Source organism: Macrobrachium rosenbergii, chromosome 16 (assembly GCF_040412425.1).
Source record: "Macrobrachium rosenbergii isolate ZJJX-2024 chromosome 16, ASM4041242v1, whole genome shotgun sequence".
Taxonomy (NCBI): Eukaryota; Metazoa; Arthropoda; class Malacostraca; order Decapoda; family Palaemonidae; genus Macrobrachium; species Macrobrachium rosenbergii.
This window is the reverse complement of record NC_089756.1, coordinates 21,811,226-21,826,689: the sequence shown is the minus strand read 5'-3', so window position 1 is coordinate 21,826,689 and position 15,464 is coordinate 21,811,226. Positions and strand designations below refer to the sequence as shown.

Below are 15,464 nucleotides of genomic sequence, written 5' to 3'. Positions count from 1 at the left end.
ACAGTTGCCAGATGTATGTGACTTTCGATCAATATGCTGAAAGCGCACGCTTTGAAATTGACAGTCGTAGAGTTGAAGCTTTGCAACGGGGTAACAAGAGAAATTTTACCGTGCCCGTGTCAAATAAAACATGCTTGCTGATCACGTCTAATAAAATATCAGTAGGAAATTCTGTAAATGACCGCTTGTAAACCCGATCGGCAGTCTAGATACAGTGTAGTTTCTCTTGATCTGTCCTCGTCAATCAGCTTTCGTAAATTTAAAAACCAATATTACATAAATTAACTTGGTTTCGTCGGCATATCTGAAATCTTTAACATCATTGTGATCATCACCATCATGTTGATTTGGAAGAGACTAATCGGTTCATCAGGCGGGCTCCGTTTATTTGTGAGTTACATTCCATTGTATTCTTTAATGTGTTCATACGTGGTATATCTCGGCAAGAGGTAGCCTATTTCCCACGATCTGAGTTTCATATTCTTTATCGCCATATACGTAAAAACACGTATGTTATAATCAATTATGACGGACATGATCCTACTTAGTTGAAATTCCTTTATAAGTAATTTACTTGCTTTGTTGACTAGATCCCGGTTTTTCTCATTTATTTTCGGCTAGCTGTAGTTTTCACCTGACTTGTTTTATTTCAGCATTAAATCATAATGAGTTTTCTTTAATTTCAGTTTCTTCCACAATGATCGGAAAGTACCGATTACACTTTTGTGCTGAACGCTTTGACACAGGACTTTGTATCTTTGCGGTAATAGGCTGTGCTTCGAATGTTTTGGAAATATCGTCTACAATATTCTATGGTTTTAAATAAGCCCAGCTTACGTTTTTCTCTGAGAGACAATTTGTACAATATGAAATTTCTGCATCTATGTTAAACTTGACAGATTTATAGTAATACGAGAGGTTACAATTGCCACTTACCTGAGCATTTTGTGGTTATAAAACTCTATTATTCTTATTGTCTCGTTTTCTGATGCGTTGATCAGTATATTCAAATAAGTCATATTTATACTGATTAATTTGTTATACTTTTCCTAGCTGCTTTAAGGAAAGAAATCGTACTGCCCCGTCATTATTTTATACCTATGTTGTCTGAGAAATTTTATGGGTAGCCGGTCATCATTTCGTTCAATTTTTTATATACATCTCTCCCGTTGTTCAGCCACGTTCCTGTTGGCACTAATTTACTAACGATTATTTGTGTCACATATTTTTTCCCATCTACTGAATGTTCACCAGGCAGCACTTTAGTAATTTTACTTTTTATTCTTGTTACTCTCTCCTGCAGTTTGGATTCTTCCGTACAAAATGTTTTTTTGTCCAAATTTCTGTCACTGACACTGCAGAACTTACTAGGTTCATATAGTTTGTTATCGCGTATTCCAAGTTGCTTCTTATTCGTGGTGAGCACTTTTGGATGGAATGCTTCATTCCTGTGGGTTTAGATATCTTCGTAGCCAACATTTTCCTTTTTCATTGGTTGTAAAGTTTATTTTTTCCATATTTTCATTTTTTTTCAAACTGTATCCTTTTTTTTCTGAAGGAAAACCACAAGAGTAGATATCCACCTTTTTCTTGCCTTTTTAATTCAACTGGAATTTTTTTTAACTGTAGACCCAATGCTTCTCTTCAGTTCAGTGGCTTTCATCGTAGGGTTAATTGATTCTGTGACTAATGAATTCTTCTTTTTATTTGTATGTATAGTCTGTCTTTTCGTATTTTGATATATATATATATATATATATATATATATATATAATATATATATATATATATATATATATATATATATATATATATATATATATATATATATATATATATATATATATATATAATTTAGGCTAAAGGCCAAGCGCTGGGAACTGTGAGGTCATCCAGCGTTGGAACGGAAATTGAGAGCAAAAAGGTTTTAAAGTTGTAACAGGAGGAAAACCTCGCAGTTGCACTACGAATAGGAAGGGGGTGGAAAGCAAGATGGAATAAAGAGAATGTGAACGGAGGTACAATAAAAGGAATGTGAGGGGTTGCAGTTAGGGGCCGAAGGAACGCTGCAAAGAACCCTAAGTAATGCCTGCACAGTTCTGACGGCACTGACCCCTACGATAAATCAAATCATAAACTTCTGTCGAAACTGCAAGAAGGCGGATTCCTTTGTCGACGTCGACATGCGACCATTTTCGAACATTCATCGCGTGCAGAGATGATGTTCCCGATTACGGGTTTCATCTTTTGCCATTTTAGAAGCTTTTTCTGCCCACCGGTTCCAGATATCACGATCAGTTTTATTTCCATTCTTATGTTTTTTGCTCTGTTTTTGTTTCACGTGACAGTGGCTCGACATTATATTATCTCTTATACTGTGTCCATTATTATTTCACTGTGGCTATTATTAGTTTTTTTTTGTGCTTCGCAGTTTTATCGTGTCTTTTTCAGCTTCCAACCATTTACCACATAACACAATTTAATTCCTTTAATTTTACCACTTCACAAAGCTCTTCATCCATCACGTCCGTTTATGTCAAGATGGAACTTAATTACTAAACCCATGGTGCAAATACTATTACAAATTAACGATATATATATATATATATATATATATATATATATATATATGTGTGTGTGTGTGTGTGTGTGTGTGTGTGTGTGTGTGTGTGTGTGTATGTATGTGTGTATATCGACATGTATTCATGTATCTATATATATTATGTATAAATATAAGTATATATATGTATGTATGTATGTGTGTGTATAATCGCCATGTAGCCTATACATGTATCTACATATATTATGTATATAAGTATATATATGTATATATATATTTCTATTTATATAGTTCAGTATATATGTGTATAATTGTATATATATACATGCATATATATATATATATATATATATATATATATATATATATATATATATATATATGCAAACATTAATAGTAACTTTGGGCTCGTCTCTGAAAAGCAGTGGAACTTGGAGAGTTCGTTCTGCCGTCGAGAAGCTCCGGCAACCACATCTTCACCATCATCACCACCTTGCGGGAAGCAAGCAAACCAACCTATTCGTAGGAAACCGTCTGTTGCTTTCTTTCCGTCATCGGGAAAACAGCTTGCATGAACGCGTACTGCTGCTAATGTGCCGTGAGAGGACCCATGACGGACGATGGGATGACGGCATTAGGGGCTTAACGAACCATATCGCTCACTCACGACGATGACTGCTAATTGCATTATCTGGCATATATATATTTTATATATATATATATATATATATATATATATATATATATATATATGCATATATAATATACATATATATATATTTATATGTGTATATGTATATTTATATATATATACTGTATATATATGTATACATTTATGTATGTGTAGGTACATATAAATGTGTATATATATTAATATATATATATATATATATATATATATATATATATTTATTTATTTATATTTATATATATACATACATATATATATATATATATATATATATATATATATATATATATATATATATATACATAAATGCATAGCATCACTTTTTATAGCATACCAGGGAAGGCGTATAGCACGTTTCTGATTGAGAAAGTACGACAGATGGCAGAACAAATGACTGGGAAGGAACGCGGGGGCGGTGTGAACCCCAATGATTGTTAGCAGACAGTTATGTGAGGAGTTTAAAAGTACAAGCGAAAACTGCATACGGACCTAAAATATTTTAAGCACGAATTATTAGAAGGGTAATGTTGAGGATGTTCAAGGTGTATGGTATAGAAGATATTTTGACGAGAAATAATTTTTTTTTTTTTATAACAGAAGTGAAGTGAATGATATAATTTGTGGCCGGTAGAACAGTGACTTCTTTGGTGTAAAATTGGGTTTGAGACTTGGGTATGTAAAATTGGGTCTGAGAGTTGGGTGTGTGAAAGTGGGTCTGAGACTGAGCTGTGCAATACCTCCTGAGCTATGCCGTATCCTTATGGATAGGGTGATGCAAAAAAAAAAAAAAAAAAAAAAAAAAAAAAAAAAGTAGGTGTAGGCGCAAGTCGTCGTTTAAGAAAATGGGTCACGTTTGTAGAGAGGAATGTGATGTTTACAGATAACTGGGCCTGTCATGAGAATCTGCAAAAACTAGTGATAGAAAATTAAACGCATGCAAGCGGAGGAAGTTAAAGAGTAGCTGGTAGCAAGATTAAGGTTTTGAAGGTGAATAGAAACCAGGAAGACGGAGTAATGAATAAGAGAAGAGGTAAGTCACTGAACAGGTGAAGAAAGGCAGGCAGAAGGGTCTATGCAAAAGATGACGATGAAATTTGGAGAGCATATCAAAGCAATCCTTTATGGAAATGGCCTTTAAGGGTGGATACAAATTAAAGAATAAAGGTTAAAACTGTGGAGATGAACTGTTTGTGTTGTGTGTGGCAAAAGATGAACTGAAGGTAGAAGAAATATGGTTAAGAGTTCAAGTAAATAAATAGATAAATAAAAGTGCCATGAGATGGTTTGGTCATGTGGAAAGAATGGAGAATAGTAGATCAGTGAAAAGAGCATATAATTCTCAAGCGCTGGGAGGCCGACAAGTAAGGAAGATCTAGAAAATACTGAAGAGATAGAGTGAAGGCGGTAATGGAAAGAAAGGGCACCAACATCCAGGATGTTAGATGGCGAAGCATGTGTCAGGGGCGTGGATGTGTCATTGATGAGCCTCTGCGTAGCTGCTGAGCCGTCTTTGTTGATGCATGAATTGGCTAATGTTGTAGAGGGTGTATTTTATAGGGTGTTCATCCACGATTCAGCTATTACGGTGTAATATAGCAGTGAGTGTTATCGTTTCCTAAGGGCCCCTTGTTTTTTATATATATATATATATATATATATATATATATATATATATATATATATATATATATATATATGTATGTATATATATATATATATATATATATATATATATATATATATATATATATATATATATATATATATATATATATATATATATATATATATATATATATATATATATATATATATAATATATATATATAATATATATATATATTATATATATATATATATATATATATATATATATATATATATATATATATATATATATATATATATATATATATATATGCGGTTAACTGTTCTCCCGGAAATAAAATTAAAACATCCAACGATTCTCTAAGTGATTCGCAGTAACAGTAAACACCATTTTCATAGTTGATACCGTAACAGCAAACGTCAGAGGATTACTTACAGCGGAAATTAAGCAACCACAAGTCGCAGTACTCAGCTACTCGCTTCCAGCGACGATAACCAACTTCCCGTGGTCTTGAGGAAGTACGAACAAACTGGTGCAGACTCTGCTGACTTGCTTATAATGAAAAATATTGTAAACAAGAGTGAATGCGGACCAACTCCCTGCCTTCTTGTTTCGATAGAGAGTTTCTTGGCTGTTGACCAATTTTTATTTTCTTGTTATTTTCGGTTTTATTATTATTATTATTATTATTATTATTATTATTATTATTATTATTATTATTATTATTATTATTATTAATTTTTTTTTGTAATTTTTGGTGGTTGAGGTGTCCAGCGTAAACTGCATATTCACCTTGAGGAAAAAGAAACTTTCAAGTGTTTAAAATATGTTTTCTTACTTTGTTTAAATCTTTCTTTCTTTTCTCTAAGTTCTAACTTTAGAGCTCACTTCGTTCATAGCAGAATTAACACTGCACGAAAAGGATATTGATATAATCCAAGTTTATTAAAAATTACGGACATTTCTGCGACGATACGTTCTATCCTGCAATTGAAATAAACTAATATAAATACAGGCAGAAGAAAACTTAAAATAATCTACCAATTAAATTAAACAATACAGTTAGAATCTGCCTAAAAGTCAAAATGACAGCACCACGTGGGTGAGTGTTGGTGGGTGGTTTATATCAGGATTAATCTATTAATCCTGTTTATATTAATCCTGATTTATATTAAGCTGACTAATGCCATCAAGGGGCCTCACCGTAAGTGGTAAGGCGTTGATGGAATTCAGAGGCCTGTTGTGGATCGCTGAACTTTGTCCAAACAACAGAGACGTGGGTACAACAACAGAATCCTTTAGTCATTGAATGCTCCCAAGCAGCGCTGCAGTAAAATCTAGCGTGACTGGCGTATGGATCTAGAGTCATTACGAGAGTGAATCAATAAGAAACAACACACCACGTTCGGTGCGACCGCTCGTATACCCTTAGACCGAGATGTAGCCATGGGTTGCATTTTTATAGAGGCTTCCCCGCGAATCCTCACTTTGTCATATACTCGTCCCGTAAATCACATCCTTGCCGTTATGTTTCCACGGTGACAAAGCAGAGGTGGCGTTTAAAATTACGACAAGAAAGAAGGGAAGAAAGTTGGGTCTGGCTGGTGCCGGTAGTCCCCAAGGCGTCGAAGGGACTTAGGACGAGCAGTTCACGAGATGCCTCTCGGGGTGTAAGACCGAGCTTCTGCCCCTCCGGGAAATCCTGATTTCGGCTTTGGGAGGGCGTTTTCAACATGCTGTTGATAATTTACGTCAGTTTATTGGCTTTAATGTGCTAATATAGTCCTTATAAGGTACACATCTCAAGAAGAGCCATGATTTCATTATGTTTGTGATTTGCGAGTTCGTGATTTGTAGTGTCGAATGTACTTCCAAAAACTTGGGAAAATTAACATAGAAAAGAAAGTTTGTCATTTCTGTGAAATTATACGTAGACTGAGGCAAATGATTTGTATTTTACGACTGTGAATAGTGCTTGTGTATGATATGCAGTCCCAAAAGACTGACTAATTTTCGACTTCTTGTCATCAGAGTGAGAGGTAAGGAACTTATCAAAAGTTAAAATGATTATTGTAGTAATTTTCTTGTCATTTTAATTTTTTATTGATGTTACCTGAGTCATTCTTACGTTAAAGCATGTTTTATTTTTCAGATATGGATGACAGGTCTCAATAATTTAATAATTATTAAACTAAAAATTCCGTTTGCATATCCTTACTTTACGAACCCTTGATTTTCAGTTCATTTGTTAAATATCGAACACAAATTAATGAGAGGACATCATCAAATCAAGGGAACTCCCGTGCTTGAAATAGAACTTGCGATATAGCAGATGCTTTTTACAGATTTAGGTGAAAATCTTAAAAATTTTAGTCAACATGTTCAGATATTTAAGGAAACCGTAAGGAGAAGTGAACGGTCTTCAGTGGTTGGGATACGTCACAATAAAGCGAGGAAAATTAATGCATCCAGAAATAACCCAGAAATAGTCTCATAATTTCTTCTGTTTGTTCTCTGTGCCAATAGATAGGCCTAATTAACTTTATAGTCTCACCATTTCTTCTGCTTGTTCTCTGTGCTAATAGATAGGCCTAATTAACTTTATATTCTCATCATTTCTTCCGCTTGTTCTTTGTGCCAGTAGATAGGCCTAATTAACTTTATCGTGTAATGCAAGACTTTTGCTTCTTCCAAGTCACCCGATTTCCATGAAAAGATTACCTCTCAGAATCCCGGCCGTTTTTTCTTCTTTCATCCCTCAGGATTAGGGTCACGACAACGAAAGAATAGCGTGGATCAATGTAATCCCGGAAGCGCTACCATCTCGTGCCTTTCCTGAAATGAAATCTGGTTGGCTGAAATCATGCGGTGCCTCGTTTCAGAAGCCGAGTGACAGACACTGATTACCGCCCCCCCCCCTTTTTTATTACTATATTACTAAGGTGATATATCGTTCTTTTTCTGGTGAAGTGACGGTATTGCTTACGTACAATGTTTTATGCCTTTTATTTTGGTTTCTTCTCATTTTGCTGTCCAATTTCTCTGATTACTTTTGCTCCAGTTTTTACAAATTTAAGAAAACTCTTTGGTCGAGCCTTGTGAGGATGAAACAAACTGACTTATTGGTCTTGTTATAATAATAATAATAATAATAATAATAATAATAATAATAATAATAATAATAATAATAATAATCCAGAACTCAGTGCCACTGACCGGAGCATAAGATTAAATCAATCAGTCAGCACACGAGTTCTGTGAGCCATACAACTCTCGCAAGATCTCAAGACGAGCTCAGAATCCAGACTCTACTCCTTTATTGATTTATGAAATTTAGGCTGTCGAGCCAAGCACTATAGGGCACTTTCGGACATTCAACGCTTAAGAGAGGGAGGTGGAATAGGCTAGCTAGACAGTAAGCTAGAGTTTTCAGAAAATCAGGATGAGTTACAAAGATCTAAAGGTGGAACTGGGACAAAAAAACCCCACATTTGCACTAGGAGGTAATAGTTCGAGAGGCTGGACAGCAAGACTGAAGAAACGAAGCATAAATGGAGGGAAAGCAAAAGGCTAAAATGTGAGTGCAATTTAGAGCCAAAGGAACGCTGCAAACACCCTTTAGTAATACCCGCAGTGCACCATATAAGGTGCACTGACGGCACTACCCAGTAGGAGCTTTCCTTTTTGATACGGAATATCTACGACTAATATATGCTGAAAATGTTATCTGACATCTCCTGTCTTTCCCGCCTTCATGCGCTAGGTACAAAACCATTATGATTATTTTCTTGTTGCCTGACTTCGCGTGGTTGTTGAATAATGCAACGTCACGCAAGGCCATCTTGCGGATAAGTTTCCATCTACTGTCAGGGGATTTTCTATTTATATCGCAGCTTAGACCAGGCTTGAGGAAGACAAAAACAAAAACAAAAGAAAAACAGCCAAATAAAAAAAAACAACAGGACAGAAGAATAAAATAAAAAAGATAACACATTTGAAGGATTAGGCTGCCAAGCATCTGAAAATGTTAAAATGAAACTTGGGTAATAATTAGAAAAAAAAACCCGAAGAAAATAATAAGAAAGGAAAAGGAAAACTCGATTAAAGAAGCATTACGGATGGATGATGTGCATTTTCCAGATGGAAAATGCACAGATGAAACTGATGTAACGAATCTTAAAGAGAACAATAGTCTGAGATTTTTCCTCTTTAAATAATCAGATTACACTGAAGAAAATGTAATTACATTAATATTTTGTCTTCTTAATGAAGACCATTATAACCGTCACATTGTAAACTATTTTTTTCAGGAGACAACGGAAAGTCAGCTTCAAAAAAAAAAAATCATTGTCTTTGTTTAACAAATACTATATTCCACATTCAGTTTTGTAAAGTGATACTTTTTAGTTTTAGATTTATATTTCGATTTTCTGCAATTTCTTCCATGTTCTGTTTTATTTTCCTATTGTTTGACGGGACTATAGGCCTAAGGTTCTTATCTAGCCTAGATACGACAGAAAAGAAAAAGAAAGGCGTGACGTTGTTGGGTGGGTGGGGAGGGGGTGGAATTAAGAGTGGGGTCTGGGTTGCTGAACACCGCAAACAGAAACAGGTAGAAGATCCAGAGCATGGTAGAGGACGGAAAGAAGGTAACGATGAGCAGTGCAACATGAAGAAAAAAAAAAATTTTTTTTTTACAAACTGTCAGCTTTCTGGCTTCATTCAAGACCATTTTGCCACTTGGCACAGACCACTGAGGTTTGTTGCAAGTCCATTAAAACCTTGTATACTACAACCCTCCTCTCTTACTAGGATTTGTGCAGTGAAATTTCCAGGAGAAATCTCCGCAGGGGGTGTTAGTGCCGTCAGTACACCACATGCGGTGCACTGCAAGCATTACTTAAGGCAGTGGATCTCACCCTTTTTTTTGCCCCATGCACCCTTTCACCGTATGTCAGAATGTCATTCCCCCCTTTTCCAAAACTGTCTGCCTTAAAAGGTGTATTCCAAATAATATGCAACAAAATATTAACGCAAACACACAAGCTATCGGAGAGAAAGCCCAGCGTGACCTCTCGGTAGTGCGGACCGATGCACACTGCCTTTTGTGTGATCTTAGAGCCAGTTTGAGCCTGCCAATCTCTGGTCACAATCCCCCCCCAACAGTTGTTGAATTCTCCCTTAGGGGGGAATTCCCCCTTGGTTGAGAACTTAAGGTTCTTTGCAGCGTCCCTTGGCCCTTGGCTGCAACCCCCTTTCATTCCTTTTACCTTGCCTCTGTTCATATTCTCTTTATACCATCTTACTTTCCACCCTATCCCAACAGTTGATTCATAGTGCAACTGAGAGGTTTTCCTCCAGTTACACCTTTCAAACCTTTTTACTGTCAATTTCTGTTTCAGCGCTGAACAACCTCATAGGTCCCCCCGATTGGCTTAAATTCTATATTTTATTCCATGCAAAAAACTGATATTCAAGAAGGATTTGAACCCATTAAATATATGCGTGCTGTCAGCATCAATATTCACCCACTCTTCTGGCGTACTGGCAATAAAACACTCACTCATTCCCTAATTTCTTAAAAGGGGGGTTGAACTCACCACTTTCAACCAGGCTCGTGACTTGCGTGCTATTATTACAAAAGTTTCCCCCCCCCCCCCCAGGGTCCATACGTCAACCTTAACAGTCGTTCGGAACGACTTGAAGAGGCCGTTATCCACCGTTTGGTGGTTCCTGATCATGAGTCTTACCGGAGGCAGGTCGTAACGGTGAGTGCTGCGCAGGTCTCACACCCCGATCACACAATCGTTTTGTCAAGTCACTCGTGCACGGTTCAAATTCTCTCTCTCTATGTATTATTACATTTATTCAGGATTCACGGAGACATTTTTCCATCTGGATTCTCACCTCGACTGTTTTAATCATTCAGTGAAACGTTTTCTAGACCATTAAGGCATTTCTGGGACCGCTAACTGCCATGACATTGTTACTTGTGAAAAAAATCTTCAATTGATAGTTAAGTAGAATTTTAAAAATTTTATTAAATATGCTGAAATTTTCAACTGATGGTTATGTAGTATTTTTTTTTTATTCTTATAAAATATGCTGAAATTATGTATAGGAAAAGCCTTGACATATTCAGAATAAACTCAATTGTTCTGGATATAAATTTATGCTTTGAAAAACTGGCTTGTTTCACCGTCAAACCTCAGTACTTCCGGTAGAGAGGAAGCGCTCTCTCTCTCTCTCTCTCTCTCTCTCTCTCTCTCTCTCTCTCTCTCTCTCTCTCTCACACACACACACACACACACACACACACACATTACAAAGGGAACTAATGATGGCCGTTACTTGTCTGAAAGGAAGGCAGAAGGAAAAATTTTGAGATAATAACGTAACAGGGTGAGAATCCCAAATCTTGTAGAAGGATGGAAAGAAACTGAATCGAGCATTGATAATATAATAATAATAATAATAATAATAATAATAATAATAATAATAATAATAATAATAATAATAATAATAATAATAATAATATTATTATTATTATTATTATTATTATTATTATTATTATTATTATTTATTATTATTATTATTATTATTATTAGTTTAAAAAAGGCTTTTAATTCACATATCTAGACTGTCAGATGGCTTTTCAGAAGTAATTTTTTTTTTCAGTGAGAACGAGAAATTGTGTTAAAGTTGAACGAAAGAAGTTGGACGCGTACATAGGAGGAGACCATCGGGAATGGATGAAAAGTAAAAGACAAAAACCAATGCATCTCTGGGGCCCATGAAGGCAGAAAAACAGAGGGTTGAATTATCAAGATGAAGAATCCGACTTGAGTAAATCAACGAGAGTAAATCAACGAAAAAGAGGAAAAAAGGAGTACCAGAAGATCAGAACCTTGAGGAATACCACCAGAAATGGGAAGAGGAGCATGGACGGGAATGGAGTATAGAGTTTAGGCCAAAGGCCAAGCACTGGGACCTATGAGGTCATTCGGCGCTGGACAGGAAATTGAGAGTAGGTTGGTTTGAAAGGTGCAACAGGAGGAAAACCTCAAAGCAGGTGCATTATGAAATAATTGTTAGGAGAGAGTGGATAGCAAGATGGAAGAAAGATAATATGAATGGAGGTACAGTAAAAGGAATGAAAGGGGTTGCACTGACGGCACCCCCTGCGGGGGAAAGGGAGCTTGTGTTTTAGCTATGAACAGCAACACCGGTTTTGACGTTGGGTCAATTGAGTCTTAGAGATAAGGGTCTCGAGTAACTATAAGAAGCAAATTAGTGTGCTACCCTTTTTTTTCTCTCTCTCTCTCACACACACCTGGCAAACTGGCTCACCTCTATCTCACTAGGAAAATAAATAACCTTAAATATTCACAAAATAGTAGTTTGGCGCCATCCATTCTTCGCTCATTTACTGTAATTAATTGTCTGCTTGTTTCTACCTTACTTCTAGAGTATGATCCTCTTGTCCACCGCTCGGGTGACTTAGTTCTGTTCTATCCTGTAACTTTCCTAAAAAGTTGTAATAACGAAGTTGAAACGTTCAGCCATCTCGTTTAGGCAAGTGTTCTTACGTTGTACTATATTAATTGCACAGCCTAAAAATTCTTACGTTATACTATATTAATTGCACACCCTAATCATAAAGCTGAACAAATAATTTCCAGGCACTGTCTCTGTTCCATTCCAGCGAAGCAAGTATTCTATTGCCTGAATCCTTTCGGTAAAACAACAAGCCGAAATATTTCTTGTACCCACCGACTGTCTCCAGGCTATGCCGCGGAAGCAAGCACTCTCACGTCTGCATCTTTCAGAAAAAAGTAACGGACCTAAAAGTCGTTTCTTCATCTCTCTCCCAGGGGAACCAGACAACGGGAGGGGCCGGACGATGCCACGATGGCTGAAGTCAAATACTGGCGCTGCGCTCTGCCGGCGATAATCGTCTGCTTGGACCTGTTCTTCATCGCCTACTACATGGACAGTCCTTACCTCAAGGGGAAGCTGCTGCCGTTGCCTCTCCACTACACGCAGAGACAGATCTCGTCCTTCTTCGACAAGTCTCCCCATCCGAACAAGTACTTCGACCAGAGCTGCTACTACTACGACGACCTCAAGGCGACGTTTCTTTGCAACGGCCCTTACTTCAAATTCACCAAGGAGCTCATTTTCGAATGCGCATCCAAGTTATGGAACGCCACAAGGTGAGATTTGCTTTTTTTTTTTTACCGGTGGACTCTGTGCTGCGACTTACAGTGTGTGTAAATAAATTGCGGATTACAGCATATGTGAATAAATACGAGTGTATCAAATTTATTCACACACCCAATCGTGTAAATGCACGTATGTGCATACGTATGTATGTCTGTCACAGTTGTAAATCACACACACACACATATATATATATATGTATGTATGTCTATTATGTATACACACATATATATATGTATTAATTTTCAAATTATGGCTGACCTCACATACGTAATTATGTTTATATCTAACCCTCAACATTCATACTCATACAGAGAGAGAGAGAGAGAGAGAGAGAGAGAGAGAGAGAGAGAGAGAGAGAGAGAGAGAGAATATTCTTAATCTTGTCTCATCAATCAGGAATCCAAAAGAACCCGACCCTTGGCAAAGAAAAGAGACGACACCCGAATCGAAGGCATCCGCCGCAGCCTTGAGTCATCGTCCTGCCGTTCACATGTTGTTGGTGGGCGATTCCCACATCAGGTACATCTTCGAGGTTCTCGTGAGACGCATTGCCAGCCCGGAGATTAAATACAGGATTGCAAGTTTTGAGAAGGTGCGTAATCCCGCAGGGGGTAGTGCCGTTAGTGCACCTCAAGCGGTGCACTGCAGGCATTACTTAAAGTTCTTTGCGGCGTCCCTTCGGCCCCTAGCTGCAACCCTTTTCATTCCTATTATTGTGCCTCCATTCATATTCTTTCTTCCATCTTACTTTCCACCCTCTTCTAACAATTGTTTCATGGTGGAACTGAAAGTCTTCCCTCCTGTTTACACCTTTTAAACCTCTTACTCTTAAGTTCCCTTTCAGCGCTGAATGACCTCATAGGTCCCAGCGCTTGGCTTTCGGCCTAAATATGATTATATTCTGTCACTGCAGGATACCTGGAAGGACGTCTACGTCATGATGTCCAAGAAACGCAGAACCATCCACGAGGATTATCACGAGGTCGTTCACCTCGGCGTCCCGCTGAGGATCACTTACAAGTGGAACGCCTTCCTGGAGGATCTGCCGTCATCCCTGGAATCCTGGATCGCTGGAAAGGCTCCGCGGCCGTCGTTCCTGCTCTTTGGTTTGTATTGGTTTATCTTTCGTCTATAACGGTGGGCTCCATCTTGGATGTTTTCATGACTTATTGTAACTGTTCCATCAACGATAAATACAAATTTGTAAAAGATAAATTAAAGTTATCTTTCAGACTGGGAGCTACTCGGTTGTAATGAACATCTTAAATGACACCTCAAACAAAGAGGACACTAATTATATATTTACGTCTTCCATCTTTGATAATTTCGTGCCTTTTTTTTCAATGCCTTCAATCAACGGAAGCAAAGTAATATAAGATAAATAGAATTATTTTTCAAAACAGGAAGTTAATCTATTGCAATGAACGTCCTCATTGGTACCTTAAACAGAGTGAACATTAATTACGAATTTCCCATTTACTTCACGAAAAGATTTCTGTTAAAATTCTTGTTATTGGGATGACAGGTTACTCTCTCATTTCAACAAATCAATCTGAAATCAACCTCTTCGATTACCCGAACGCTACACCATGAACACAGTCGGGGAATGGTCGATCACTATATGAAATTTTTCAAGTATAAGCCTTTTTCACTTCTGGTCATCTACAACTCTTTTAAAGATGAAACTGCTAGTCCATACCTCCCCCGCCCCACTAGCTGCAACCCACAACAGTCATCTAATTGCCAAGGGCATCATTTACTTTCTGGGTCTACAGAGGAATTGTAACATTTTCAGGAAACGGATCTAAGTGTTTTTTCCTCAGAAGGGATCGGTCTCATGACTCGCTGAAAAGCGAGGCTCATAACCACTGGACCACGAGACATAATTTATTTACTATCTTTCCTTTCCATTTCATTATACCAATACTACAGTTTTCTGCTTTTCCGCAAAAACGCTTTTTATGCTTTTTATTGTCCGTATTGATGTATTTTCATGTTGAAAAATATCAGTGAATAATAATGCTTTACAGTATAACTGGCAATGAAATGAAGAAAATACTTCGAAAAACAGAGCTTTCTAGTAAAATTTTGAAAATTTCAAGGGCAAAAATCTATTCAAAATTTTACAGAGTAATTTACAAATTAATTATCCGTAAACTTTTGTATTTAGTTAAGCCTTCAATAATAATAATAATAATAATAATAATAATAATAATAATAATAATAATAATAATAATAATAATAATAATAATAGTGACCTGCGTTTTTCATATCTAGTAATTTACCGGTAATTCGAGTTTGATAACAGTTACAGAATATAGGGTTCAGTGGCACGCAGCTTTGTCATCAGATAATTCTGAGTCTGGCAGAAAATATTG

General features: G+C 36.7%; 1 protein-coding gene across 2 annotated transcripts in view; it reads left to right on the top strand.

Annotated features, from left to right (window-relative positions):
- Positions 1–6,253: 6,253 nt before the first annotated feature.
- Positions 6,254–15,464, top strand: part of LOC136847183 (uncharacterized) — a 13,010-nt gene continuing 3,799 nt past the window's right edge. The window contains exons 1-4 of one of the 2 annotated variants that reach the window (XM_067118615.1): positions 6,254–6,899; positions 12,735–13,076; positions 13,483–13,678; positions 14,000–14,192. In XM_067118615.1, the coding sequence (XP_066974716.1) occupies positions 12,772–13,076; positions 13,483–13,678; positions 14,000–14,192 (694 nt within the window). In that variant the 5' untranslated portion in view covers positions 6,254–6,899; positions 12,735–12,771. The remainder of the gene's footprint in view (positions 6,900–12,734; positions 13,077–13,482; positions 13,679–13,999; positions 14,193–15,464) is intronic. The other variant, XM_067118616.1, reaches the window with a different exon arrangement.